Here is a 27,218-nt window from a genome sequence, read left to right on the forward strand (position 1 = left end):
CAAACCTGGCGACGACAGTGTGAATCGAAGAGGACCTCCTTTGGTAAAATTCTAACAGACTAAATGAAGCAGCTATTGATCTGGCTAATTGGCCTTGTATGGTGTAAATCCCAATCTCGAGCAGGAAATACATCATCAGGTTCCACTTCCATGTTAACCATCCATTACAGACATCCTGATGGCCTCCCGTAACAGGATTTGACCCCGTAATCCTTTGACAAATCAGGGGTGAGACTTGCCAGGACCACTTGATCTGGCCGTGACAGTGCAGCTTTGTCCGACTCAAATGCGGTATCATGGCATCCGGCCCGATGGAGGAGGGCCATCGCCCGGTTGTAAGTGTAACTTGCTTGATATACTGATGCCCTCCAGCGACACCAAGGTCAATTGGCCAACAGGTAAGAAATTGAAACGTTTCATGTTTTGAATAGCTAATGACTAAATTGCACACGTTTTAATCCTCCATCTCATCCTCATCCCCATCGCTTGCCATCCAGTCCATATCATCCTCAATTCCTTCCTTGTCCTCATCTTCTCCATTGTCCACCACGTTGCCAAGGCTCAACCTAGCATCAAAAGGCCCCAACTCTAGATTTTCATTTGCATACTCCAGCGGAATATTGATTTCCGCGACCATCTCCTTGATATCTGGATAAAGATGCTCCGCAAAATTCAATTTTGTGTAATTACTCGTCCTTGTTTCGATCAATATGTTGTTGTGATCGTCGAACCGGTCCCGCAGGCTCTTCGCATCAGGATTCTATCCTGTTCTCATTTGAAACTCATGGTGTCTGTGAGCGACCGCAAAGTTCAATGGATTGTGGTATTCAACCGCCAGCGGGAGGCCGAGAAATTCCCCGTATTGGGCCTGGGCTTCGGCTTTGGCCCTGCGATCTGGATCCGAATTTTGAACGACCATGATGTTCACGCAAGCCTGGTACACACACTCTAGATAGAGGGTGGTCGAGGTGTCCACAGTATTGTGCTTCTTGTTGCATCCATTCCGCATCCGCCAATATCTCTCAGTCATCAGGCGTCCACAAGTTTCCCAACTCCAATCGCGGGGCAAAGTGTCAACGTGTGCAAAGTAAGCACAACCGTCTTCAGACTTGATAAGATCGACTCCTGTCCAGTCCTCGATTTCTTTAACAATGGCCTTGACATCTCCAACCTAGTTTCTCCATTCGTGGAGGCTGTAATACTTCAAGCGTCGGTAATATGGGCGACTGAAGACGGTGTCATCTCCCGGGTGCGGCTTGCCTGAGACCCACTCATCCCGGAGATATCTCATCTGTTCGGGGCTCAACTCAAACCTTAACCTGGAAGCTTTGGACCAAGGAACTTTCAGCTTCAGGTCGGTGAAGCGACGACAGTCGTGAACAAGTTTCTCTTGCAGCATCGCAACAGCGTTTCGCACAGTCGGCACTCCGGACTGGTAAAACGGTACGGAAGCAATCCACTGCCGGTAATACTTCCCCAATTCTTGGAGAAAAATTGGCAAGTGAGTGTGCTTGCACATGTTTAGGGCGAAGGGAATGACTTCGATGTTTCCAGACACATGCGAGCCAGGAGCACCGGTGGCATCCAATGCGAGAGGAAAGATGGCGTCGATGCTAAGGTTCAACGGATGGCTTCTGCAGACTGGCGGCCGCACCAGCATCCCCGAGTATGCGTTGATGTACGCAGTGCCAGATTGATTGATGAATCGATGTTCAACCTCCCTGACAAGCGGATCCACAAGGTCAGATATAGCTTGAACAGACAGCCGCTTCAGTCTACTCTCCATCACCAAAATGCGAAGTCTTGCACGAACTTCACGCGAGCACAGTGACGGTAACTGAAGTGCATTGTTGCAGCATACTGAACACGCCCGATAGCCATACGGATGCTCTGCGAGCGATTCGCAAATAGTCGATTTGCCACACTGACCACATGCATGGGCTGTCACAGACATAACATCATCAGCGCAGTGACAAACATTTGGAGCCTCTTGATCACGAAAGATTTGGTCGTTGGCATTGTCGACGTCTCTTGCCATGGCCTGCCACACTGCCAGAATGTCGCTTGTATTTAGCCAGGTATTGATGGCGGCATCCCCGATAGGCTCTGCCCAACCCATGTTCCTCGAGTTGATTCTGAGGGATGGGAGCCCAGGTAGGTCCATCAACACCCGGTCGCCAGGTATGATGCGAACATCGAAGATGCATGCTCGCAGGCGGAACAGTTGGGTCGTACCATTCTCGCCGAGGATGAGTCTCTTGGCACGTGTGGTGCAGTTGGAAGGAGAGTAAAGCTCAAAGATCTCCGTCTTGAACTGCTGTGTATCGACGTAGCTCTGGAGAAGGGACCGATTCCGCAGCCAAGTTGACACGGCATGACAAGTAAATTGATATGTCCGGGATGCTGAGGTTGCCAAAGCTGTGTCCGCATTCGGTATCGTAGCCTCAGGCGCGGACTGGATATCTCCAATGCTCTTATACAAAGCGAGGTCGTGGTTCACTGTGAAAACAACGTTTTCCGTTGCTGGAATCGGTTTGATCGACGAATCCAGCTTCTTGACTGGAATTCTCCACTTGAAACTTTGGAGCTTGTGCGTGACCACATCGACGAATGGCAAGACCACCAGCCAGTACCAAGTGCCTTCTGTGAGGGTCAAAGCTGGTTTTGCGATTCGAAATGGCTTGTGCGGGAAAAGACTGAGCACCGCCGCTTTGCAGAGTGAATTGATGAGGGCTGGAGTTGCACCCACCTTGGGGGACTCCAGTTGAGTAGGGTCTCGCCAAACCTTCTTCGCATGGACGAGCTTTTCACACAATGCCAGAGCTTCTTGTTTGGTGAAGTCTTTGGTGCTGACACGCAAAATCATTTTTGCATGCGATTCGCCGACCTTCCGTGCCCGTAACTCCCATGAGACCATATCAGCGAATTTTCCAGACTGATGTTTTACAACCTCAGGGGTATAGTCTTGGCCAGGGATAGCCGGAAGGTTGTAGATAAAGTTGAATGGCTCATCTGGGGCCAAAGACTTTGGGGCACGGTAGCGCGTTCGAACAACGAGAGTAGGTAGGAGTGCTTCAAACCTCCGCTCTCGTGGACCTTTCTGCGTATCATCCAGCACTTGTGAATCATTGACATGGTGGTCAGATGGTTGACTAGGAGATCTTTCCAGGGCTGTGTACTCCTGATATTCATCGTCACTATCCACAATAACTGCACGTTTCCTCTTGTTTGGAGTTTGACTGAGAGGAGCAGGTGGAGGGGCTCCATCTTGAGCGAGTGAAGAGGCCAGGGGTTGAGGAGTTTGCCGGGGGGTGGCTGGTTGACTGCTGTCTCTGTTCCTGGCAGGCGTTGGGGCTGCGGGTGGGCTCGCCAAAGAAGGGGGAATCTCTTCGACCGACTCCGCAGAAATGGGTTTAAACCATTGGCGAATATCATGCGACGCCGCGGGTGCATTGGCTCTGCTGGGCCTTGTGGACTCTGAATTGAATGTTAGATGAGGTCGAAAGACAAACCGGGTTTCTGGACAACCAACTCTTGGAGGGCATTTTGACGGTTTGATGTCTTAGTTGGAAGAGAAGAGAAGAACCGGAAACCGAAGCCAAATCAACCTAGTACTGAAAGAATGCCGAAGCAAACTAAAAACCGTCCCTCGAAAGGTGACAGTAGCAGTACTAGAGAAGAGACGACAACGAGCGAAAGGAGCGAAAGGCGGATGTGATACCGAAGACCGTGAAACTATCAACCTAGTACTGAAAGAATGCCGAAGCAAACTAAAAACCGTCCCTCGAGAGGTGACAGTAGCAGTACTAGAGAAGAAACGACGACACGAGTCAACGGGGGGAGGGAGGAGGTGAGTACCGAAGATCGCGAAGCCAGGCTAGCCCAGCACCGAAAGAATGCCGCAGCAAACAAAAGACCGACCCTCGAAAGGCGACGGTATTAGCACTGGAGAAAGGATGAACAACGCAAGTCAACGGGGGGAAGGGGGGAAAGGGATAGGAGGGGAACTTGAAAGGGGAAAGCGGTTGTATGTCGCTAGCTGTCGGGGATCGGATGTCGAGAGAACGGCAGGAAAACAAAACTCAACACAGAAAACTGTTCTTACAAAACTGGCGATGCTCTCAGTCTCGAAAAAAAAAACAAGAGAAGAGAAGAGAATTTATTTATACTGGGTGTGGGTGGGGGTTTCTGCCCTGGCTGATTGTGGTCATGGAAGGCAGGACGCCTTGGGGGGGGGGGGGGGGGGCTTCATCCCTTCCGTTCAGAGAAGACCTCCTCTCTTGACATACAAGGCAGACCAGGGACAGCAGGAGCATTGTACCTACCACAAGTAGCCGAGTGGAAATGTACGCCGCTCTTCCCTGCAACAAGGTAGATGCCACGTGCAATTGTTCTGAAAAGGGTCACACAACCTTGGTCTACCAGCACGGCGTGTTCGATGACTCTAAAACATCCTTTGTGAAGTTACTCTTTAAGGAGTCTTTCCATACTTCAAGAGTCATTGTACACTTAAGCAAAGTTACTGGTATTCATAGCGTAAATATCCCGCGTCTATCTGGAAGCTCTTGACCTGCTGCGCGCTTCCTTCCTCAACTAAGACGCGGTGAAGGTCGAACGAATCGAAGATCAAGTGATTATCGTGACTCAAGACCTTGTGCGGGCTTTTAGCACTGGATACTTCTGAGCGCCTGCTCCTAGAGCGAAAGTGCGAAGCCCAGGAGAGGAAGGAGGAGTGATTAGATATTGCGATGAAGAAAAGGCCAGCACACAACCGAGCGTTACTTGTTGCTTTTAATTTTTTTTTGAAAGCAGAAATTTCTTTGAATGGTTAATATTTAACAAGTTTGGAAGCTAACATTTGTTACGAAAATTGCTATTGCTAGTTGTTATGAAGTTATCGTGAGAATTAGCAGTTGTAGTTGTAGGTGACGGCGCGACAGACAAGAAGCCCCACGCAGCAAAAGTCGCCAGAATATGGGGTTCCCAAGGTCGCGAAGCCTTTGGTAATGACTTCAAGTATTGAAACATCATAGATCACCACCATCTATGCTGGCTACGCTGGCTGGCTTCATTGGGCTACCGATTCTAGAAGTTGTATCTCGGAGCCCTGGGGCAGCATGTGCTTTAGTAATTTTGTTGGGTCTTTGAAAGTACTTCAGCGTCCGAAACCTCGTGTCGAAATCCATCGTTCTCGTCCCCAACCCAAAAAGACGACGCCGGGCATCGGATGTATCATCGAGGGTGTAGAGAGGCAAAGGGGGGGACAGTGCGAGTTCGGCCGTATGAGGCCATCGTTGAAGCGTAGGCGGTGTTGAAGCGGCACTAGATGAGGTGTTGGTAAAGGGGGCGGGCGCCCTACTTGGTGATAAGGCAGGCACGTTCGAGGTGGCTCAGGCCGTGGACATCAGCAAGGCTGTTGTCACTGGTAATTATGTCAAGATGGGATTCCGTGAAATTTATGTCATGCCGTAAATCTCTTTTGATTATCTAATAATTTCCTTCTCGGGTACAGCTGATGTAATACATGAGCTAGCAGACCATGCTGATTGGAGTGGCCTTTTCTTCATAATTCAACAAACCCGAAGCCACAGGTGGGTGAGCTTGGAGACCAAAACCTTCCAAAGGAACAAGTCTTGTCATTGTTGACAACTACTCAGCTCTCCATCAGAGGATAATCGACATGGCCACGATATAGATTAATCTCCTAGTAGTTTCATATTGTAGTTGTGATCATCGACTGCACCACGGATAACTCACCTAACTCTAGATGCGGAGGTTCGAGTACCTTTGAAAGGGCCTTTGTGACGCGCAGCACCTGCTCCTCAACTCGTTCGACTCCCACCGCGTTCTGGCCCAGGTTGAAAGCATTAAAGCTAGAGCTCGTACATTTTCTATCAGTCGCTAACATAATGTTGAAAATCATGGCACTGGTGCTTCGGGAGCACATTGTTTGGTGGCACACCGCCTGCCACCTTAGTTAGACGCCCACCGTGTGGGTTCTCTAGCCTTTACTGTCTGTTTTGTAGTTTAGCTATGCACACTGCTTTGCTGGGCAGTTCTGCTAAATTTGCTTGTTTCTTATGAGCCCTATCCTCTTTTTCGGATTATTATGAGACTCTATTTTAAATGGCTTTGCACCCTCGTTCTGCCGAAATCATGGTTATTTTGAGAACCAAATCGCGTCGGCACGGCCTCGTTGGCGCGATTGTTCGCTGTGACCAGAGTCAGAATCTAAACGGCAGAATGTCGCCTTGTTGATTGACTACTTTCACTCTTTACGCCTTTTGAGCATCACGATCCTCTACTTATTTAGAATGGCAAGACCAAATCTTTCGCAAGATTCCTACCTCACGGCCCTTGGCCACTACCCATCCACCACCTCAAGCTATCGCTGGTAGCTGCTTCGAAGAAACAGATCGCTTTTGCCCCAGTCCTCGACCTTTACTTTTATCCTATGGTATGTAACTGATCTTCCTCATCTGAAGGAAGTATCAAACTCGGCCAATTCGAAGACTGTTACCGCTGCCTGACTCCGTGACTAAGGCCCCAAAAGACACGTCGATGCTAAGTTCGCCTACCCTTCTGACACTGCAGATGCAGAGGAATGGATTAGGAATCACGATGTTATCAAGACCTTACGATTACTGCCTGCGAAACAGTGATCAACAGGATTCCTCTTCATGCAAAGACAACTTGGCAAATTAGTCCCCATCTTGTACGACTGGTTCCTGTGTACACAGTCCCAACAAAATTGCGGTACATAAAAGCACGAATTGCTGACAATCGTTGAGTTTTGCAGGCCGCATTCATTTCCTCAGACTGAAGAACCATCAATGATCTTCACAGGTCATATGCCGATTACTTGGTTGCCCCCTCCTGAACATGATGGGATCTATGCACGATGGGTAACCGTGGCAAGCGCTTTAGAAATACATCCTAAAAGCCTCTTGAGACATCCCCGCTGCTATAATTAAAGAACTCAGCAAGACTACTGCTGACGACCACAGGACCTTTTACAACGCCCTCAATCGTTGCACCTACCTTTGGAAGCGGATCGAGACGGTCTGCAGCAGACTACTCGACTTCTGCGTCATATTTCTGCTGCTATCGGCTAAGAGCCTACCTGGAACGAGGTAGTTGATTTCGGGAGCATATAACCAGTCATTCAAATCCAACTATAAACAGAAGAAATGATACCTCGCTAGAAAATGCTACCCAACTTACATCGCATTATTTCCGAACACGCCAAGCCACCATGGTCCCACGATGCCAGGTCATATATCCACATCTTAATCAACCGTTCATCATGCCAAGCCCTCGCCTCGGACTCAGCACGGAAATGCCTCACGACTCAGTCGCCGAGACGATGGTCCGAAGACCCCTCTACTTCGAATCGCCGGCCATCATCTCCGACTTCGCTCAACAAGTTCCTCAAGCAGATCGACCGCCTCCTTGGGCCCGTCGTGCGCTTTGAAATCGTCACGTATCCTCTCCGCCGCCTTGCGATACTTTTCTTGGCCAATGATCTTGTCTATCGCGTCTCCAAGAGCCTGCTCGGACGGCGTATCCGTCCCCAAATCGATCCCGGCCCCGCTCCACGCCACCCGGGCACTAACGTCAGCCTTGTCCTCGGTCCGGCCGGCGCAGACTAACGGGACACCACAAGATAATGCCGCGAGGACGCCGTTGTACCCTGCGTTCGTGACCATTATCCCCACGTGCGGGAGGAGCTTCCCATGAGGCACAAAAGTCGCCACGCGCGCGTTGGAAGCGAGTTTCCCTGCGCCTACAAACTTGTCCGCGTCGGGCGTCGTCACGATCACCAGCAGGTCGGACCTGGCGCCGAGCGCCGAGATGGTGGGGTCGATGAGGTTGGCCGAGTTCGTCGCGTACGTGCCCTGCGTCACATGCACCACTTTATCGCGCGGGTGCGCCAACATCTCGTCCCACCAGCTAGGGAGGGGGCTCACGTCGTCGTCGTTGAAGAGCGGCAGGAGCGGCCCAATGAACCTGACGCCGGGATGCAGGTTCGCCCGCGGGAACTCGAACGAGGGCGTCGTCTGCATGATGTGCAGCGCGTCCGACCTCGTGCTGTCGTAGAACCCGGACGGCGGCAGCGGCGGCAACCCGAGCACCGCGCGGTGGTAGTTTAGGACGGACGTGAGTTTGGGGTACATGAGCCAGTTCGCCGCCGCGTGCACCGAGGCGTTGATTAACCGCCCAAAGATTGTCGACGGCGGCTGCCATCCTGTTCCCCAGGGCGGCACCTCCGGATCCAGGCTCACGAGGGGGTTTATCCCCAGCGTAGCGTACGGGACGCCTGTGAGATCGCGGAGGCAGTGCGCGCCGTAAGCGCAGAGGTCGACTAGGAGCACGTCGGCCGGGAATTCGTCGAGCACGGCGCGGTACGCGGCTACTTGGTCGGGGAGGCGGTCGAGGAAGAGCTTGCGGATGGTTGAGACTACGGCGCCTAGGCCTGAGGACCCTTCGTCTGGCGTGAGAGGCACGGTGTCGTGCGACGCCAGGGATGGCGGAGAGGGGAAGAATGTCGCGCCGGTTGGGCGGACGAGGTGAGCGTGGGATTCGGATGTTAGCCAGGCTACGCTGTGGCCGCGGCGGGTCAAGGCGAGCGCGATGGGTTGCATGGGGTTGATGTGCCCTGCGAACGGCATCGTCGCGATTAGGACTTTCATTTTGAGGTTCTTCTATGAGATTTGGTGATATTTCTATATTGGTGACGAGGCTTTAATGAAAGATGATTAGAATCGTGAGATTGGATGAGAGTTGCGGTTTCGCTATGCTATGCCATCACAACCGGGTTCACCGAACGGCGCGGATTCTACGGGTACCGTTGATTTCAGGGAGGTTTTAGACAAGGTTAAATTGCCGAGCAAACGACTCCCGGGGGAGTTTTAGTACTTGGTAGTTGGCAGAAAGTCTAAATCTCAATGAGCCGGGATGAGCGGTTTCTTGTTACACCTGGAGCTGATCCGAGCAGCCGGTATCACATAAGCTTCACCGAACCTTACCGTGGCCGCAGATGCTCACCGAATACGATGGCCACACCGAGGTGTGGACCCGGCTATCAATCCATTTGGGGCAGAATCTCCGTATATGGACGTGGCTGCCTGGTGACAGAGACTTTTTGATATGTGTCTATTTCAACTGCAATCGTCTTTGTAAGTTGTTTCTAGGATTCGAACGGAAACTGTGTCTTCTACTGCACAAGTCTCTGTAAAACGTTCCTGGAAAGTCACAGGCGACTGTGTCTATTCTGAGTACAAAAGTCTCCCGACGAAGTCTCTGTGAGAGGAAGTCGACTGCATCATTTGGTGAACAGGAAGAACTCAATAGACATCGCATTCAAGATGGACAAGAAGAACGGTTCGCAGCAACCCCAACCAAACAATACTGTCCAAAGGCATCCGAATCTCCGCAAGTTCAGCCCCCTACTTCTCGTCACCTTCATCGCCGCCGGCTTATTCCTCGTCTTTACCCCGACAACCACCAAATCCTTCTCCAAACCAGAGCCTCCCCCCTATATATGCCCAACTGAAATCGACGTTATATTCCCAGGCGGCTGGAATAGCCTCAAACCAGGGAAGTATCGCATGTCCGACATACACCTGTTACATGATGTTCTCGCTAGGTGCGACACCGTCAAGACAATCAAAATAAGAAATGACAATAGTGGATGCGAGTCTCCGACCAGATACAGCCTGCCATTCGACTTTCCCTCAGGAACACCCTATCCGTCTCAAATCAAAGAACTTGAACTCATGGCCTACAATTTCAATGAGAATGATTGGGAACGTGCAGAGAGCTACCGCCCGTCTCTTTTTGACTATCGAAATGTCCTTAGATGGTTTCAGTGGGGGGGTGGGAAAATTTGGTTGAAGGGGTTGCTGCTGCGGCAGAAGCATTTGACAAATCTGGATCTTTGGCTCAAGTCAATGGACTTTTCGCACATCGAAACGTTTTCTTACAGACCCACAGACGACTGGTACGTTCCAAACGCGACGCCTCTGACTTCGCATCTCCCCTCGCTCAAATCCTTCACGGCGTACGGGCCCTGGGCAAAGGACTTCATCCTCGCGCTTCCCCAGGACTCTCTCACGCACCTCGCGTGGATTCACAGCGGCCAGACCGGCACCTCTGCACTCCCAATCCTGCGACACCACGCAAAGTCGCTCATGAGTCTCAAATTTCACGAGCCCGAGAGCGTATATCGTGAGAGGAGGGTCATGACTGCCGACGAGATCGCGGCCCTAGGATCCACGTTGCCAAACTTGCGCTCAATCACGCTGGACATCAAGCAGAATGGCACCTGGGGGTGGGACCATCTCGAAGCGCTGGCCACGAACTTCCCCAACCTGGAGAACGCCACCATATTCTACGAGATGGCGAGCGATTGTCGCAGACAGCTTAATCCGTCGTTTGAAGTGGCCTATGTAAGGCAGGGCAGGAAGGAGAGGGAAATCGAACTGGGTTGCGAGGGGTCAAATGCGATGGCGCAGCCTTCACTGGGCGTTCACAACGCCCCCGTACCCTTTGAGTTCCTCGTCAAGAAAAACGTTGGAGGCAAGCTGAAGCAGGTGGTGTTTTATTCAGGCGGATGGGAGGATCGTGACGAAGGGGGCATGTTGTATTTCGACTGGGTACACCAACATCGAGCGTGGGCTGTTTGTCGGGTTATCCAAGATGAGAACAGCCTCGCGGCCGACATCTCCACCCCCGCAATCTTTGATGAAGGAGACAGGGTGATTGGGTGTCAGAATGCCAATAAGAGGAGGTTCAAGACCATATCTGACGTAAAGAGCCGGCGGACTGGGTTTGAAGTTACGAGCTTTGAAAAGCCAGATCAGGACCTGGCCAAACAAGTCTCGAGAATGGAACTGTGAAGTCTCTCTCACCAAGAGGCTGTCATCAATGAATATTCAACCCTTATTCGCGTCGTGCTCTTTTAAACTGTTGAGCCAGCTCCCGATGGCCACCGACACAAAGACGGAGCTCCACCTGGGGCCGTCGCCGAAGCAGATAAAGTTTTGCGCCGCCCAAGTGATCAGCGGCCTGAGAAGCTCGGCGTCCGCCTTCGCGCCTTTGCCCTCGATGACGGCCTGAAACCGCGCCTTCTGGTCGCTGTCCAACGGCTCCAGGGCCATGTCGGCGACTTCGTCGGGGCGCTTCCACCACCTGCTCGGCTGGCCCTGCTTCTCGTAGTCCTCCTTGACGCGTTCGTACAGGTCGTACATGGCGTTGCGCTCGAACTGCTGCGACAGCTTCTGGTACATGAAGCCTTTCCTCTTGTAATCGAGGCGGGCCTGTGCGAGGGAGATCAAGAACTGGCGGTCGGCGAGGTGCCGCGAGTGGCTGAACATGCGATCCAGGTGCTTCGTGGAGAGCGGGGCTTTGCGGGAGTTCCACAGGTCGATCGTGTACTCCATGGTGGACCAGAATATGCAGCCTGCAAGGGTGTTCATGCCGCTGCCGAGGTACGGGATGACGTCCACGGGCGGCTCGATGATGCGGATGAACCTTTCGGGGTCGAGCCAGAGGCCGTAGTCCAAACGCGGGCTGGCCCTGCCGCTGGATATGGGCGGGTTGAACAGGGGGTCGGTGCGGATGACTTCCTCGACCGCAGGGTCTGCATTCTCCATCTGCTTGTAGAGTTGCTTGAGAGATGAAATCTCCTGCGAGACAGGGGGGGTCTCATCCACTTCATCGCTAGTGTGGAAGCCCGCGAGCTCGCGAGCTTTGGCAAGAGTCGACTTTAGTTCATCTGATAGTGCACCCTGCTTCAAGAGTGCCTGATCAATGTCCCGGATGATTTCTTTTAGCTGTTTGTTCTCATCCTGTAGCTTCTGAACCTTGGACGCATGGCGTTTGCGGTACTCGCGCTGAGCAAGGACACCACGTTCGCGGCGAGACTACATTGGTGAATTAGTAATCCAGCCCAAAACAATGGGACTTCGTCTGAGCCCTTGGTTAAAGGGACTTGAACTCACCTTGGGTGCGACTTGACTCATCTTGTCCTTTCTGCTTGTTGGACTTCAAGTCACAGGGAGAAGATGGAGTTGGATTAAACCGTATAACGTTACCAGGACCCAAAGATATTTGATGGATCCGGATCCATCGTGGGTGATAACGTTATCGATTATTCAGCAAAGGAAACCACCATTTGCTGACACGCATGAACATTTTACTAGCACAATGCATCCACCCGACCCCCTCATGGTCGACACTAGACTTATGTGTATTAACTTATTTCATCTTTGTATTGTTTATTTCGATTTGTTTTGGCCATCTTTTAATCAACACATATAACATCTTCATGGCCACAAACAAGCCGCGTATTCCGGAGACGACCCCGGTTTCCCGTAAACTTGACTCAACTCATCGCTCAGCATCTGCGGCCCATCGAGGTATCCAGTCTCCTCCGAAAACATGTGTCTCTTGAGCGCCACATTCCACGCAAAGCTCGAGTGTCCCACTCCCCCAAACTGCGCCGCACCCATCATGACGAGGAAATCGATCATGGCCTGCTGATCCCACGCCAGCGCCTGCAGCTTCTTGCGGTCTTTGCCAACAAGCAGGCTCTGCTTCGTGATGATGCTCACACCGCGCCGTTCGGCGTCCTTTGCCAACATGGCCAACTGTGTCGCGTTCCCCGACGCCACGTACATGACGGACAACTCTGCCCTTCCCGCCTGATCCAAATACGCGTCTGTCTGCTTGGCGTATTCCGACCACTCCCACGTCAGGTCTGCGGAATCCCAGTTATCGAGCGCGTCCTTTTCCGTGCGGAGATGCGCGCCAAAGTAGTTTCCCTTGATGCCGAGAAACGTCGTTGTAGCCAACTGTCGTACGTCGGAGCGAAATTTAAGGATAGTGCCAAAGGTTGCGGCGAATTCCTCGCCATCGCTGTAAATCGGGTACGTCAGATACGACCTGCCCAGGTCGACGATCATGGGCCCTCCGATGCGTTGTCCCGTAGGTGCCACATCGTTGTTTTCGTCAATGTTCTCAAGCCACGTGTAGAGCAGCTTCTTCCATCTTTCAGGATGCTCGATACCGCTGCTCGAGATCCTGTCTTCCTCGACCAGGGATTCCGGGAACAGACCAAGGGACCAGGTTCGCGGGGCGCCCAGAGTCTCGTATGCGTCGTCCAAGGTGTCAAAAAGTCGTAGTTGGGGACAGGAAAGGTTGAGGGACTCGACAAAGTGGCGCCGATCAAACATGTAATCCATCTCTCTCCTCCTCCCCGTACGGATGACGGAGATGTCGGATTCGTTGCGCACAAAGATTTGGGGCATAACCAGCGAACCCCCCGCCAGCATCGCATACCGCACGCAGTTGAGGATCGAGTTCCGGACGTTGCCTATTCCTCCTACGTTGTTGTCGCAAGTGAAGACCACCTGCACATTCTTGACTGCATCCCATTCTGTGGCCTTGCAGACCGCCCTGATTGCGTCGGAGTCGACGGGCGGGAAGTCGAAGAGGTCTTGCGGCGGATGCCGAACCCACGGCACCAGGCTGCTGTCGAGGCCGACGCGGTCCAGTCGGAGCTGTTCGCGGAACGTCCAGAGCGTGAAGAAGGCGAGGGTGACTGCGGCGGGATTGATGTAGCGTGTCAGGCGCCGGGTTCGATATCGTGCCGGGAGGCCCATCTTAGCGATCACATATGAAGCGTCTCTCTCTCGATTTGACGACTACAGCGAACCAATTTGTCGTCGGAGTGTCAGGAGATTTGGACGTCGTCCGCCTTTTGAAAGGCCGCGGGGTCGAACCCCCCTTCTCCCTTTTGCGGCCAAGCTCTCATTCCAGAGTCCAAAACGGTGCCCCTATCATGAGTAGAGACGCGACAAGAAAAAAAAAAAGGACCGCGTTTTATTAAAAACGGCTAGTATGTCATTTCCACTTTGACGTATAGAGTCGGTTGACCAATAGCGCGGACTAACCTCTAGGCGGGCCGCTAAATAGTCTTACTTGTCCCATGCCCCTATTTCGCAGATGGTTTTGTACCTGGAGAGCTACGCCTAAGGTTAAGGTAATTACGACTGTGCAGGGAGGTGACATTTTTCTTTTAGCTTTGTTACATGTGAGACCCAGAGGTTTGTGCCATGCGAAAACTGAGAACCGCTAAACCTATTACTCCCTGGCGTTGTGAGGCTGTCGTGGAAGCAAGGGGTTTTTGCAATTACGATACGAGTTGGCGGCTGCTAACAGCGAAAGGAGACTATCTGTACGCAGAAACAGTCTTTTGCAGCATTCAACCTGTTCATAACTGACGGTGGGATTTGAGAGATATTTACTGGGTTCAGTTTGACGGAGAATGTTGTGATGCGTGGTTCACGCGTTAGTAGGAGGGACCAGATGAGACAACCGTTAGCATCCAGTGACAGTAAGACCTTCTAACACTTGAGCCATGGGAAAGTCAAATTCCTGGCATGAGAAAACACAGTGCCTTACGTAAAACGAATCACTTTGTGACGTAAGGAATTGATTTCAATATCTGCAGCCGTCTTTGAGCTGGCCAAGAATAGCCTATACCACAGGAACAACAACCTCAATCGCAGTCGTAGTGGAATTTAGTCGTAGATCTTCTTCGGCAGTTTTTTTCTCATTGACCGCAGGCGGCTAGTTGACACAAAAACGAGTTGGTAACGGAGTGGATATCTGGGGTCGAAGGCGTCCTATGTCAATGGATTGATCATCTTGTTCCTCTATTGGGAATGTTGGGATATCGGCTTTCAGACACCAACCTCTGCAAGCCAAACTCAACCTGGATCGGCCTTTTAATTGCTTGGAGACTGAAACGTAGAATCTTTACTCTCAGATCTCTAGCTGCACGTGATGTCGAGCATACACTTGTCCACCACGACATGAAGTCGTAGTCGCTTCACTGAAGCACGCACTATCGATGCTGAACATCCCGGGTGCTGAAATCTCACTTGATCAGTGAGATTTAAAGTCAAACCTCAAATCAGGTTCAATTTGTGCCTCTTGAATCCTCTCCACCCAGGAAGATTGTCCAGTAGCGGGAGTTTCTTGGCGCTAGTAATCCCGTGGAAGCCAGTTTGAGAACATCAAGAGGTGTTCTTGGTAAGGATATTTATCAAACTGGATGCTCATGAAACGCTGTTACAGACCGACAAACTTACTGCTTTGGGATATTTCGTTTGACCATTACCGATTGGTAATGCAAGCTTCGTAGTAGTAAGCATTGATTGGTGACTGGTGTGCATACAGAAGCTGAGGTAAGATGACCGGCCGGGTAATCCATCCGTCTCCCGCCCCATAACGTTATTGACAGGGTGAGCATAGGTAACGCCAATGAACAGCCTTGGCGCTGTCAAGGATTCGGACCAACATTGCTGTCTAACGTTGCCGGAGCATCCATTTCCCGCTCTTCATAATTCTGTCGATACAACCAAGACTTCGTCCGAGATTTGCTGACAGATCAGTTGTTCAGGACTGCACCTATTGCAACATAGGCACCAAAGAAACTCATGGCCGCGCTTTCAAGGCTGCCGTTTTTAAGAAAGCCTCAAAGGCCAACTTGAAACTTCTTGATGTAGCAACTCAACCAACTCATCGCTTAGAACTCTAAACTACAATATAAGATCGGCCAGCACCCCAGCAACAATGTCTTTCCCGTCCCCTACCAAGACCTACCATCAAAAGGCCTACGCCGCTATTGACCCTACTCGACCCGAGCTTTCCACAAAAGGGAAGCATGCATTCATCTCTGGCGGCGGTGCAGGTATCGGAGCCTCTATCGCCGTATCCCTGGCTAAGTCAGGCGTCTCGACCCTGGGCCTTCTAGGGCGGACGATAGCGTCTCTCGAATCAACCAAATCCGTTATCGAGGCCCTGGGCTCATCGACAGTAGTGCATCTCTACGTCGCCGATGTTACCGATGCAGAAGCCACAAGTTCCGCTCTGAACTCGTTCTCCCACTCCATCAACGGCAGGATCGACATACTGATTGCCAATGCCGGATACATGTCCGACCTCCGCACCATCACCGACTCTGATCCGGAAGACTGGTGGCGTGCCTTTGAAGTCACAGTTCGCGGCAACTTCAATCTTCTGCGCGCTTTTCAACCTCTTGCTGCATCTGACAGCAGCGTCATCCACATCTCGACCGCCGCGATTCATATTCCGTACATGTTTGGCTTCTCCGCTTACCGCGCGTCCAAGAGTGCGGCTACCAAGCTGTTTGAGTACTACCATCATGAGAACCCAGATGCCTTTGTGCTACAGGTGCATCCCGGGCTGATCGGTGGAACGGCCATGTCAGAAAAGTTTGCGGCAAGCGCGAAGGAATTGGGCTTGGTGTATGATGACATTGAGATGTCGGGTAACTTCACTGTTTGGGCTGTTAGTGACGAGGCCAAGTTCTTGAATGGGCGCTTCGTGCATGCAAACTGGGATGTCGAGGAACTGAAAGCCTTGAAGAAGGAGCTGGAAAATGATGAGAGTAGGTTCACTATCGGGCTCCAGGGCTGGTTTTAGATACTAAAAGGAGGTATTGGTGAGGAATGCGGCATCGAGAGATCTCAAGGATGTGTAGCAGCTTCCACAAAACATTCTCTTGCGATTCCTTTCAATGCCATAGAAAAGTGTTTCTGCGTTTGAATATTGGTTTTAAACAAATTAATAATAGTTTGTTGCTGTCAATCGGACTTCAGGTTGTGTCAAAGCACCCAAGCAGATGAGCATGAAGAAACACCCACAAAGTCATTAGTGGCTCATAGGATGCGCTTCAGCTTCCATGATATGTCTCTGGGGGGTAGGGGTTTCTTGTGAATGTACTGGAGGTAGGTTGAAATAATGGCAAAGATTCCATGTCTTCTTGTCTTCGATTTCTGTCGACGAAAAACGTGAAAGGCCTTTCATAGATACCATTACTGATACCTAGGCTTCTTTTAACTACAGTATGATGTCGAATACTTATGTTAATGCGAGAACAGAATTCGAAATCAGCAATTGTTGACTGATCTTGACTTCTTGCTTCAACAGACTTTGCGCAAGCCACGGCACTACGACCTGGAAACAGCTCGCAACTTCAAGCCCGAATATCAAGCTTGTCGTTTAGAAATTTATGATAAACATGTTCTAACGAAAAGGTTAGTGTGATAACAAGATATTTCTGCGCGCCATCGATGCCGGAAGGTCTCGATCTTTATATTACTTGACTTGCAAAATGCACGGACAATCCTTTTTTACCCCCTAAATGGGAAGTGTTGCGCTTTCATCGTTGAAAAATTAGATACGAGGCAGCGTATGATTGAATGGAGGTAGGGCCGAATCGCCAATTTCCGCCAGGATGGTTGAGGTCTTCTGCGTATGCCGTTCGGCCAGATAATTGTTTTTGTTCTCTTGGCAAGCCCTATGCGGCCTGTGCAAGGGGTTCTGTCCCCAATTTGAACTTCTTTTATCGGGCCTATCGTTGAAATGGTCAGCCACGGAAGAGTGTGAGCCACTGATTTTGGTGAATCACGGCCATTGTCAGTCAGCCTTCAACGTCTCGGCGCTTTCAACCGTGTGGCTGGCCTATTCTGGGGTCATCGCCACAGAACATTGCCACAACAAAAATACTAGGATAATGAAAAGAATACTGGAATTGTAATTTTTTTAAATTGTTACTCATGGAGTGCCAAATGTAGGCACCTATCCTTACCACGCGTCAAAAGGGAGTATATCAATATAGGTACGTACTGATTCGACTAACATATAAAATCCAGACTAGAAATGAAAGGGGACAAATCTGTCTCAAAAGCGACCTGTTGAGACGATTTGTCGGAATCTTAGACATAGCCGTTGACTTGGTCTCTCCAGAGCTTTGGGAGGGACCCGATAAGTGTCTTGCTGTAAAAGCAGTTGTGGCGGGAGGCTTTGGCGTTGGACATGATTGACGTCAGTAAATCAAAAGCTGTTCTCTCTGAACACTGACCTGTCTCGGGCTTTTTGCGATGGCGAAGAAATTGGTGCTTCACTACTGGATGACGCGTTCAGTTTGGGTTATGGTCTGCCATTATAAGTATGTCCTAGGATACCGCTTCCATGCTGACGACCACCATTTTCTTTCACTCATATAACTCCAAGCCAGGTTATATCGCCACACTACCGACCTCCTTCGTTCATTCTTTTGGTGATTAACTCTCAGTATCATTACAATGAGGCACTTTACCGTTCTCGTGGCCCTTTTTGCCGCTTTGTCGATTGCTGTCCCGACAGGCAACATGGTCGAGAGGCAAACCGAAGAAAGTGGCACCGAAGAAGACGTCTGCGTGGAAGATTCTGGAATCTCATTATGCACACTGGGAACCCCCCTTTGCTGCAGAGTTGACAGAGAGGGCCTTACAACTATGGATTGCATGCCTTGTAGGTTACTTGGCCAGTATTGATTGAAGCTCCTCTCTAACTGTCGCCTATAGCTACTGAAGACATTACCAAAGTCCCTTCCGCGTCTTCCATTACCAGTTTCCAAGCGGCTTGTCTGGCCCACGGCAATCGCCGCCCTAGATGCTGCACGCTCAATGTGGTATGTCCATGTGATGCCAATCTGACTTGACATTCAATTTGAACATAAAGTACTGACGAAAGGAAAAACAGGCAGGCGAGACCGCTTTTTGCCAGGGCCTTACTTCCCCTGTATAAACTTATGACTTCAAGATATCCCACTTAGGAGAGAAAGAACCCCGGTCGAATAACTCATGTATACTCATTGATCATTCGCGTTGCCTCGAAATGAAAGGCCTCTAAAGCAAATTTTCTATGTCCATTGAAAGAGATAGACTATTGCGCGAACCTTATAAAAGCGTAATAATCATAATGCCATATTCATCACTTCATAGATGCTTTGGACTACCACCAGTTATCCCTCAATGTGAGACGTATTTGAAAGAAATTATTCCTCGTAGAGCTGGCTAGGCCTGTACGACTTGCTTATGGGGTTCATCCCACAAGCTAGCAAGCAATCTCCGGTTACTGTGGGAGAATCAGTATATAGGTGCGAACAGTCGCCTTCACGTTATTGACTTACCCCGTCCATGGCTCTCGAGCATGCTGTACGGCGTGGTTCTAATGGGCATTAGTATTTCTCATGCTTGCTCATCAAATGAAATAGAAAGCTTCTTACGTCTAGTAGAAGCACATCTCCTTGCTTCCAGGACACCAAAGCTCTTGTTTCTCTTGTTGGCAAGTTAGTTTAAAACCTATTGTGCGTCCCTAGATGGTTACGTACTTGATTATCTGAACTGCCGAGTCAAGGTATTCTCGCGGTATTAAAGAGTCATCCCCATACTTTCGGAATCAGCCGCTATCCTGCTTGCAAGAGAGAAGATTATTAAACTTACAAAAGCGGGTGGCTGATATCTACCATCTTTGTTGGTATGTGGAGGTTGCAGCGTGTCCGCATCAATAGCGTTAAGAAACCGCGATACAATATTGTTGAAAAACGCGGTATCCCCTGTCTGCGGATGATCTCTCACAGCTTTGGTCATTAGCGTGATTAATTGTTTAATCATATGCGGGGACCCATCTGCTTACCCGGTAGATGTTGCCAGACCCTCAAATCTCCAAGTGGGTTGCTGTCTGACTGGTTCTCCCAGACCCATTTCGCGGTCGGCAACCTGCGAATTTCGTTTTCAATTTTCGTCCGTTTGGTCTCTGTGCTATCGTCGTCCAAAACCGTACGTCCATAAGCCTGTAGAACAGAGGTTCCAGCAGATGAGGTTTGATCTCGAGCAGCATTTGGATAAAACAGTTGATATTTAACGCCCTTGGAACCTAGTCAGTTTACGTATTGAAACAAGTTTTAACCCCAAAGTCAGCGTCGAACCTTCTGTTGGATTTCATCAATAAATTCAGGATGTTTCTCTTTCAGCTTGCGGTAGAGAATGACAGAGTTGTTTATGGGAGTTTCACCGCCTAGGACACATTGAGCCTGCAGTTCCTATATGGAATATTTTTACGGGTGTTTCTTTATTTCTCAACATACCAGTTTCTGGCGCAGACGCGCAATAGAAAAAGACGTATGCGGGATAATGAGGACTTAGTCCAAACTCGTTATGTGGATACACTGGCTGTGTGTTTGGACCCTCGTTGGCAGTAGCCACATTTTTGGCGTGGATGGTCCGTCTTACAGGGTTTCCGATATCTTCGTGTGCTGTCCACCCAAAAGCGTGAGCAAATAGGGAAAACTCATCCGCATTCTTTAGCCCCAGATCTTGAAAGTAGACGGCGCCATGAGTGTTCAGTAAGCTACGCAGCTTGCCGCTAGTAGAAAGCCTCTCAACACCGGCAACAAGATCCGCTATGTGGGTATTCGGGCCTGTGGGGGCTAATGAGATTGGGAACTCCGTATTCTCCGGGTACGGCTCCGAGAGTTTGACTGCGGGGCCGTACGGAGCCTGTCTCAGGGTCTCTGTAATGGATCCCATGCTGTAGATATATCTGCCTCTTACTGATATATGCCTTCAAAGTGAAAGGACGTCGAAATAGGCTCAAGCAGGGCCTTCTCATTCACTGCAGTTATCATCATAGGCCTATCCGGCACTTTTATGTTAAGCGTTGATATTTGCGTATTAATCCCGGCAAATGGCGAACTGTGGGGGTCACTATAATCGTCTTGATGTCGCAATAGCACCCTTGCAAGCACGTCGCGATGTCGGACCCAAGCCGACCCCATCTAGTCCACGTTTTTTAGAGGCTTTCCGCAGCTGGCCCTGCGGGAGACCACGCCGCCGGCGCAACACCGCGGTCTACATCAGGGATAGGATGAGCAGTTGAGGCGCACCGGCCAGGATTGTCTCATATCGATTTTCAATGACGCCACACATACCAAACCATTCAAAGTTATCCGAAGCCCTCGCAGCCAATCCTACTGCGAGTTGATATCTGACGGGCAGCGGAGTCAATGCGGAGTAAAAGTTTTGCCAGAATGCAACACCACGGAGGTTGGCCGTTCAATCAGACACTTGCTAGCAGGCTGACTGTATGACAGCTACCGCGTAACGGAGCCTTTTTTTAATTGCCGTAGGATTTGATAAATAAGAAATGATGCCGGCCTCTTGGGTTCTTGAGTGTTTCTGTTTCCACACTTGCATGAATCCATCCGCTCCTTCGGGATAGTGAAACTGAATCGCCATGTCGACAGACCATGGGAAGCAACCTGAGGAGGGGGAGCATGAAGCTCAGGATGTCCAATCTCACAAGCCTGTGTCGCGGTTCACGCGCTGGTACCGAAGCCCACTTTTCAACGTCATCGTCGTCGGCTTGATCTCTTTCACTCAACCTGGCATTTGGAATGCACTCAACAGTATGCGCTATAATGATCAATCATCTTCGAGCGAAAACTAATACGGGTTATTAGGTACTGGTGCAGGAGGCCAACAAGAGCCATACCTGGTTAATGGTTCTAACGCACTTACCTTTGGTATCATGGTGTTTGGCTGTTCTATATTCGCCATCCTTGCCAACAAAATCGGCCTCAAGAATGTACTGATTATTGGTACATTGGGTTATGCGCCTTACTCGGCATCAATGTATGTCAACAACCGGTACGGCGTCGAATGGTTTGTTTTGTTCGGAGGTGCAACCTGTGGCATCGCCGCCTCCGCATTATGGGCTGCTGAGGGTGCCATTGCCCTCGGATATGCTGATATTAAAGATCGAGGAAAATTCAGTACGTTTGCTCTCCATCATTTTAAAGCGTTCGACTAATTATTTTCCAGCCGGTATTTGGCTCGGTCTTCGTGAGCTCGGTCAGCTAATCGGCGCCTCAATTCAACTGTCGCTAAACTCCAACAACGGCCAGCGTGGAAAGGTCGGATACTCTACCTATCTGGTCTTGATCGCCCTTCAGTGTCTCGGCCTCCCTCTCGCCCTACTTGTTTCGCCTCCTGAAAAGGTCATCCATCGTGACGGCCGAAGGGTTGCCGATCCTACGAAGAACAAAGCCGTAATGGGAGAGTTCCGCAAGTGGTGGGGACTGCTGAAGAGGAAGCAATTCTTCCTCCTGATTCCCATCCTCATTGGTTTCAACTGGAACAGCACTTACCAGGGAATTTACCTTACCAAATACTTCTCTGTCCGAGCGAGAACCCTCGGCGCCTTGACATCTGGCATCGCTGCCTCAGCTGCAAACATGTTCTGGGGCTGGTTCTACGATTTAAAGTGCTTCAGCCGCCCGCAGCTTGCCAAGATTACCTGGGCCACCTTCTCCGTCATCATGCTGGGTCTCTTCGCTTGGCAGACGGCTAATGAGAAGTTGTATGAGGACACTGTCCCAAAGATCACACTTGACTGGACATCCCCTGGCTTTGGACGTGGTTTTGCTGTTAATGTTTTGTTCCGGTAAGTTATTCGCTATTTGCCCGTCAAACACTCACGTGTGCGAAAGATCATCTGACTAACATTTCTCTAGCTTCATGAACGAGTCGCATTATATGTTTGTCTACTGGATCATGGGAACCTTCTTCGACGATATCGAGACATTGACCTTGGGTGTCGGTCTCGTCCGGTCCTTTGAGTCCATCGGCTCCTGTTTAGCGTTCGGCATTGGCGCTATCAAGGTATCTCCCATGGTGAACCTTGTTGTTGCCTTTGTCATGTTTGCGATCTGCATTCCCGCAACCTCCTGGGCAGTTTTGTTGGTCCCCGAGCGGCCAGTTGATAACAGAAAGCTGGACTCTGACAATTCATCCGTCGACGACTCCAGTAAAGTGGTTGACCCTGTTATAGTGTCAACAGCTGCCTCGGCGGCAGACGGGCCTCGAAATGCCTAAGGTCGTAGAACTACATCAAATCATCTTCACTTATAAATTACTTAATGCTAAATACCAAATCCATTGCACTCATGCCGATTGTGTTTTGAACTGTGCGACGTTCCTATCGAACTGACATCTGCCCATTTGGCTCTACAACCTATTTATGCTTTTCAAGGTATTACTCTAATCACATCCGCATGTCTCAAGCACTATTGAAAGTATTTGAAAATCAAGTGTTTAAGTATATGTATGTATATATGATGGTTAAAAGAGGCCGAACTGTGACCATCAATATCAACAGAGAATGAAATTAGTGTACCTCACACTCCAACCCCAACCCCAACAGGTATAGATCAACTATACCTCAAATAGAAGCCTTATCCAGATTCCTCGTAAAGTTCTCATCCTTGAATGGGACGTTCGCTGAGCCGAAATCAGTGTTGTTGAGTGCATCTTGCATAGGCTTTGGCATGGCGTCCCAGTCAACGACGGGGTACACTCGGCCGGTCAACTGGGAGAACTGCAGTTCATGGTTCAAGAAGCCCTGGTTGAAGTATTCGACCTTGACTCTGGAGCCTTCTTTCGGGACATTCTCGACCTTTTTGAACTCTCCATGGCCTGATGCAGCGCCTCCCAAGATTGTGGGCTCAGCAACTTCAGGATCGTTGATCCAGACGACAATGCTCTCCCAATCATGCCTATGCGATCCCACAGGGACTCCATCGGTAGGCTGATCCTTGGGGAAATACCAGGCGTACATGATGGCGAACTTGTCGCCATGCTTGGCTCCTCTGGCATAGGTCTGGCCCTTGCTGTTATCTTTGCAGCCTCCAGTTGAACTGCCGGTTGGCTTTAAGCCTCCGCTGTGGTTCTAATTAGATCTCGAGTCTGTTGTGATGGATAGCCATAGTGACGAACCTTGTATCACCGGCATCATTGGCTGCGGTGTACGGCTGGCAACCGGAGACAATTTGAAGCAAAGGGTTAAATCTGTCGATTGCCTTGCCGACAGCATTATCCTGGACAGTCTGTGCTAGAGGAGTGAGAGAGTCGTGGCTGACCTCCTTGCGCCGACTAAGAACCCCATCCAATGGCGCACCGAGGGCGCTGTTGGCAAAAAGGAGAGAAGAGAAAAGGACGGAGGAACGCATGGCTCAAAGCAAACGATCAATCTTCAAAAACATTATGTTAACAAATTGTAAAGAGGATCTCGCCCAGTTTCTATCGTGGTTCATGTCTTATCCAGAAGGCGGACGGGCGACAATATATGCCGGCGGCGTATACTGTGTTGAAACCAGTAACGTCCCAGAACACAACTCCAGCATTGGTCGGATAGACGCATGACATAATGCACAGCAATTCCAAGCAGGGATACACTTACTGAAGATGAATGAATGATGAAATTTCAATTGCGGCCAGTCGGAAAGTCCTGCTTCCGGTGACTCGATTCTGTCACAATCGCACCTTGAATGGAAAATTTTGAGGGAAAATGAAGGGCACCTGCACCATGAACAAGAGGGAAAGCTGACTCTTTTTTAGAATGGAGGTTTGATCTTCGGCAACATTGCCATTTCGTCATTTCATGGTTCGCTGCACATGGGACGAATGTCATCTGATCAGATGAGCGCAACCCAGGGAAGAAGATAGCGGATATCGGAGAACTATCCGGGGCCGAACTCTTTGGACAAAACACGGAGTTCTACGTGCATTTCGGGCCAAGATGCCTGAAATGGGCTCTAAATCCGGTGTTCGTTCTGCAGGGGAACCATTTACTTCGTGGATGGTCCTCTCAAGTCATGGAAAGCTCCTGAGGCTGATTTTGGCTATGCCTCGCAGGGCTGGTCCGGGTCCACTGCTACCATGACATTTCCATCTCAATATGGCAACTTTGACTCGTCTTTGCGATTTGCCTATAGATATACTTGGAATTCCTGCAGCCGATCCAACAAAGTTCATTTAACTGAGGATTCTATTGTGGGCCTCTCCGGTTGACTGACTCGGTCCAGGTTTCAACGAGTTCGCTTCCATATCTGATAGGAGCCGAGTTGAAGAATGATTTATCCGTAGTTCACCCATGCACACTTCTTGGCCCACATCTATCAATCTGGAACTCGTGACTTTTTGAGGATGCGCTCATGGACAACCGAGTTGTCCGTGCCAAGTAAGGGCAGCCCACTAAATAACCATATTTTGTCTGATTATTGCGCTAAGGATATCTCTTTTCTATATCTATTGTCAGGTATCGCCCATCTCATTACTATTAATATAAGTGTTCGCCATCCCCAAATAGCAAACTAGTATGAAAAGCCCATCATATCCTCCAGGGCCCAGTAAGCGGCGCAAGGATAATCAGCCAAAGCCGGCAAGATCTTCGATACACCAGCAGTTGAAGCAGCGCTGCCTAGCACACCAAGCTCGAGTCCTATTCCAAGAACGCTGACCTTTGGCCATGCCATACCGTCGCTCGGCTTCTTCGCAAAACCCGACCAAAGCTTCTGCATATAGGAGCTGAGCTTGATCTGCTGATCGGTCACGGACCCAAACTTGCTGTAAAGCGGATAGGTGCCAAAGACCGAGGGAATTTCGCTTGTATGGTATGCCCCAGCATTCTTGAAGATATCGGTTGAGGCGAATGAGGCATCATAACGATAACGGTAGGCAGTGTAGCCATATCTAGCAAGGTAGTTGGACAACGTGGAGGTTGTACAAGTAAAGATGGCATCGGTAATAATCCTGTGGCGTGGTTAGCTCGTTGTTAACAAGAGCATCATAATGACTATTACCTGTCGGATATCACGTTGGGGTCGGTGAATGCAGTATACTTGTCAAGAACTGACTTCTTTGTCGTACTTGAGTTAATCCCAACAAGACTCATCGCCGAGGCCATAGGGTCTTTTACGCCTTCCACGGCGAGAAAGACGCGGCCTTCATTGAGATTCGTGCCCAATAAGACGGGAATGTTGGGCCACTTCTTAGAGGAGATGCTGCTGCGAACATCGCTGACTGAAGTGCCGTCACCGTTCACTGGAGGGAAGACGAGTGCCTCCGACTCGATATAAGCTTTGAGGTCCGTTGCAGAAATTTCTCGAAGGCACGCAATGGGCGACGAGGCGGTATCGCATTTGAAATTCTTCAGTACCTTTTGGTAGCTTTCCGATCCCGAACCGATGAGCATGGACTGTTGCGACTGCATGATGGCGGCTGAGAACGGCAGTGGACTCGGCGGGTTTGCAAGCAGCTGCTTCACCGATTCACCACCGGCAGATTCGCCAAAGATGGTCACACGCGAAGGGTCACCACCGAATTTCGCAATGTTATCCTGTACCCACTTGAGGGCGAAACGTTGGTCCAAATAACCAGAGTTCTGGGAGCCGGTTGGGATCTCGGGAGAGTTGGAGAATCCGAAAACTGCCATGGTTGGTTAATAAGCTCGTGAGCAAGTGTGGGACGGGAGACTCTTACTGTTTGTGCGGTAGTTAATCGTCACCACAACAACATCTTGAGAAACAGCGAGGGAACTTCCATCGTAGATAGGCAGGCTAGCTGTTCCGAATTGAAGGTTACCCTATCGACGTCAGCGGTGTTTGGCACTAACTATCTACTTGGTTCACTCACAGGGAATATCCAAAACATCACAGCTTTGGTGTTTGTGGATGAGGCGCTGGGAGGACTGAAGACGTTGAGATACAAGCAGTCTTCGCTCTCTTCCGTGAGAGCTCCTGTGGGGTTGCCAAAGTACTGCTTTTGCCTTACTTGGGCATCTCCACGGTTTGTGAATTGCTGAATGCAGGCAGGCTTAAAAGCCTGAGCGGTCAATGGTAACGACCATGCTGGCGCCGCCTGAGGCGGGGAGAACCGCTCTGGTGGTGACTTGGCAAACGGTACTCCGAGATACGCATTGGCATAGCCTGTTGGCCCAGCTTGGTTCACTGGTTGAGCTGTTGTGCCCACGATGACACCGGAGTCAATGGTTACAGTAGGGACAGCATTAGCTGCGGGCAAGGCCGAAGCTTGAAGAAAGAGGGTAGCTGAAAGAAGAAGCTGAACGACCGACGAATAGCGAGTGGTGCTCATGATTGGTACTAACGTCTAGAAGACGTTGTATCGCAATTTAGAATGTGAAGCGTCAGTGCTCTGAGTGATGATGGTGCTTGAGAAGGCCGCCCAAGCTCACTTTATGTTTGTTCAATGTCCTTAGCCCATCATCATTGTAACCATGGCCGACGGTATAGTCTTGCCTAATACGGACAGATTTACCATGAACAAAAAGTGAAAGAAAATGGCCCTTCTGGATCTGCATTTCGTCGAAACCCGTTACGGCCCGAGGCAAGTTTGGTTGCTCGCACTGAAAACGGTATAGGTCATCCGGAAACGTACGAGCACAGGGTGTCCATCCCTTTGCCACATTTCTGTGGCGTAAATTGCGATGTTAGTTCCATG

General features: G+C 50.2%; 12 protein-coding genes across 12 annotated transcripts; 4 read left to right on the forward strand and 8 right to left on the reverse strand.

Moving 5' to 3' along the window:
* Positions 1–454: 454 nt before the first annotated feature.
* On the reverse strand, positions 455–919 carry CTRU02_208547 (uncharacterized protein; the record flags this gene model as incomplete). The annotated part of the gene is made up of 2 exons (XM_070205106.1): positions 455–760; positions 833–919. The coding sequence occupies 2 exons, from the start codon at positions 917–919 to the stop codon at positions 455–457; spliced, it is 393 nt and encodes a 130-aa protein (XP_070061181.1).
* Positions 920–1,171: 252 nt separating this feature from the next.
* CTRU02_208548 (uncharacterized protein) lies at positions 1,172–3,545 on the reverse strand (the record flags this gene model as incomplete). The annotated part of the gene is made up of 2 exons (XM_070205107.1): positions 1,172–3,477; positions 3,533–3,545. The coding sequence occupies 2 exons, from the start codon at positions 3,543–3,545 to the stop codon at positions 1,172–1,174; spliced, it is 2,319 nt and encodes a 772-aa protein (XP_070061182.1).
* A 3,858-nt stretch (positions 3,546–7,403) lies between these two features.
* On the reverse strand, positions 7,404–8,693 carry CTRU02_208549 (PdmS protein; the record flags this gene model as incomplete). Its single annotated transcript, XM_036728545.1, has 1 exon — positions 7,404–8,693. One exon carries the CDS (start codon positions 8,691–8,693, stop codon positions 7,404–7,406), a length of 1,290 nt encoding a protein of 429 aa, XP_036579829.1.
* Positions 8,694–9,368: 675 nt separating this feature from the next.
* CTRU02_208551 (uncharacterized protein) lies at positions 9,369–10,901 on the forward strand (the record flags this gene model as incomplete). Its single annotated transcript, XM_036728547.1, has 1 exon — positions 9,369–10,901. One exon carries the CDS (start codon positions 9,369–9,371, stop codon positions 10,899–10,901), a length of 1,533 nt encoding a protein of 510 aa, XP_036579830.1.
* A 36-nt stretch (positions 10,902–10,937) lies between these two features.
* Positions 10,938–12,026, reverse strand: CTRU02_208550 (uncharacterized protein; the record flags this gene model as incomplete). Its single annotated transcript, XM_036728546.2, has 2 exons — positions 10,938–11,927; positions 12,006–12,026. 2 exons carry the CDS (start codon positions 12,024–12,026, stop codon positions 10,938–10,940), a joined length of 1,011 nt encoding a protein of 336 aa, XP_036579831.2.
* Positions 12,027–12,329: 303 nt separating this feature from the next.
* Positions 12,330–13,667, reverse strand: CTRU02_208552 (uncharacterized protein; the record flags this gene model as incomplete). Its single annotated transcript, XM_070205108.1, has 1 exon — positions 12,330–13,667. The coding sequence occupies one exon, from the start codon at positions 13,665–13,667 to the stop codon at positions 12,330–12,332; it is 1,338 nt and encodes a 445-aa protein (XP_070061183.1).
* A 1,978-nt stretch (positions 13,668–15,645) lies between these two features.
* Positions 15,646–16,518, forward strand: CTRU02_208553 (short chain dehydrogenase reductase; the record flags this gene model as incomplete). The annotated part of the gene is made up of 1 exon (XM_036728548.1): positions 15,646–16,518. One exon carries the CDS (start codon positions 15,646–15,648, stop codon positions 16,516–16,518), a length of 873 nt encoding a protein of 290 aa, XP_036579832.1.
* A 1,664-nt stretch (positions 16,519–18,182) lies between these two features.
* Positions 18,183–18,580, forward strand: CTRU02_208554 (uncharacterized protein; the record flags this gene model as incomplete). Its single annotated transcript, XM_036728549.2, has 2 exons — positions 18,183–18,390; positions 18,444–18,580. 2 exons carry the CDS (start codon positions 18,183–18,185, stop codon positions 18,578–18,580), a joined length of 345 nt encoding a protein of 114 aa, XP_036579833.2.
* A 355-nt stretch (positions 18,581–18,935) lies between these two features.
* CTRU02_208555 (taurine catabolism dioxygenase) lies at positions 18,936–20,450 on the reverse strand (the record flags this gene model as incomplete). The annotated part of the gene is made up of 8 exons (XM_036728550.1): positions 18,936–18,996; positions 19,052–19,089; positions 19,148–19,199; positions 19,253–19,311; positions 19,365–19,501; positions 19,558–19,789; positions 19,850–19,938; positions 20,009–20,450. The coding sequence occupies 8 exons, from the start codon at positions 20,448–20,450 to the stop codon at positions 18,936–18,938; spliced, it is 1,110 nt and encodes a 369-aa protein (XP_036579834.1).
* Positions 20,451–21,156: 706 nt separating this feature from the next.
* On the forward strand, positions 21,157–22,796 carry CTRU02_208556 (DUF895 domain membrane protein; the record flags this gene model as incomplete). The annotated part of the gene is made up of 4 exons (XM_036728551.1): positions 21,157–21,328; positions 21,383–21,694; positions 21,744–22,365; positions 22,436–22,796. 4 exons carry the CDS (start codon positions 21,157–21,159, stop codon positions 22,794–22,796), a joined length of 1,467 nt encoding a protein of 488 aa, XP_036579835.1.
* A 346-nt stretch (positions 22,797–23,142) lies between these two features.
* CTRU02_208557 (necrosis inducing protein) lies at positions 23,143–23,929 on the reverse strand (the record flags this gene model as incomplete). Its single annotated transcript, XM_036728552.1, has 2 exons — positions 23,143–23,641; positions 23,697–23,929. The coding sequence occupies 2 exons, from the start codon at positions 23,927–23,929 to the stop codon at positions 23,143–23,145; spliced, it is 732 nt and encodes a 243-aa protein (XP_036579836.1).
* Positions 23,930–25,072: 1,143 nt separating this feature from the next.
* Positions 25,073–26,852, reverse strand: CTRU02_208558 (para-nitrobenzyl esterase (carboxylesterase); the record flags this gene model as incomplete). The annotated part of the gene is made up of 4 exons (XM_036728553.1): positions 25,073–25,511; positions 25,562–26,186; positions 26,241–26,343; positions 26,394–26,852. The coding sequence occupies 4 exons, from the start codon at positions 26,850–26,852 to the stop codon at positions 25,073–25,075; spliced, it is 1,626 nt and encodes a 541-aa protein (XP_036579837.1).
* Between the last annotated feature and the right edge of the window lie 366 nt (positions 26,853–27,218).

Source organism: Colletotrichum truncatum (assembly GCF_014235925.2).
Source record: "Colletotrichum truncatum strain CMES1059 chromosome Unknown Contig_0005, whole genome shotgun sequence".
Classification (NCBI taxonomy): Eukaryota; Fungi; Ascomycota; class Sordariomycetes; order Glomerellales; family Glomerellaceae; genus Colletotrichum; species Colletotrichum truncatum.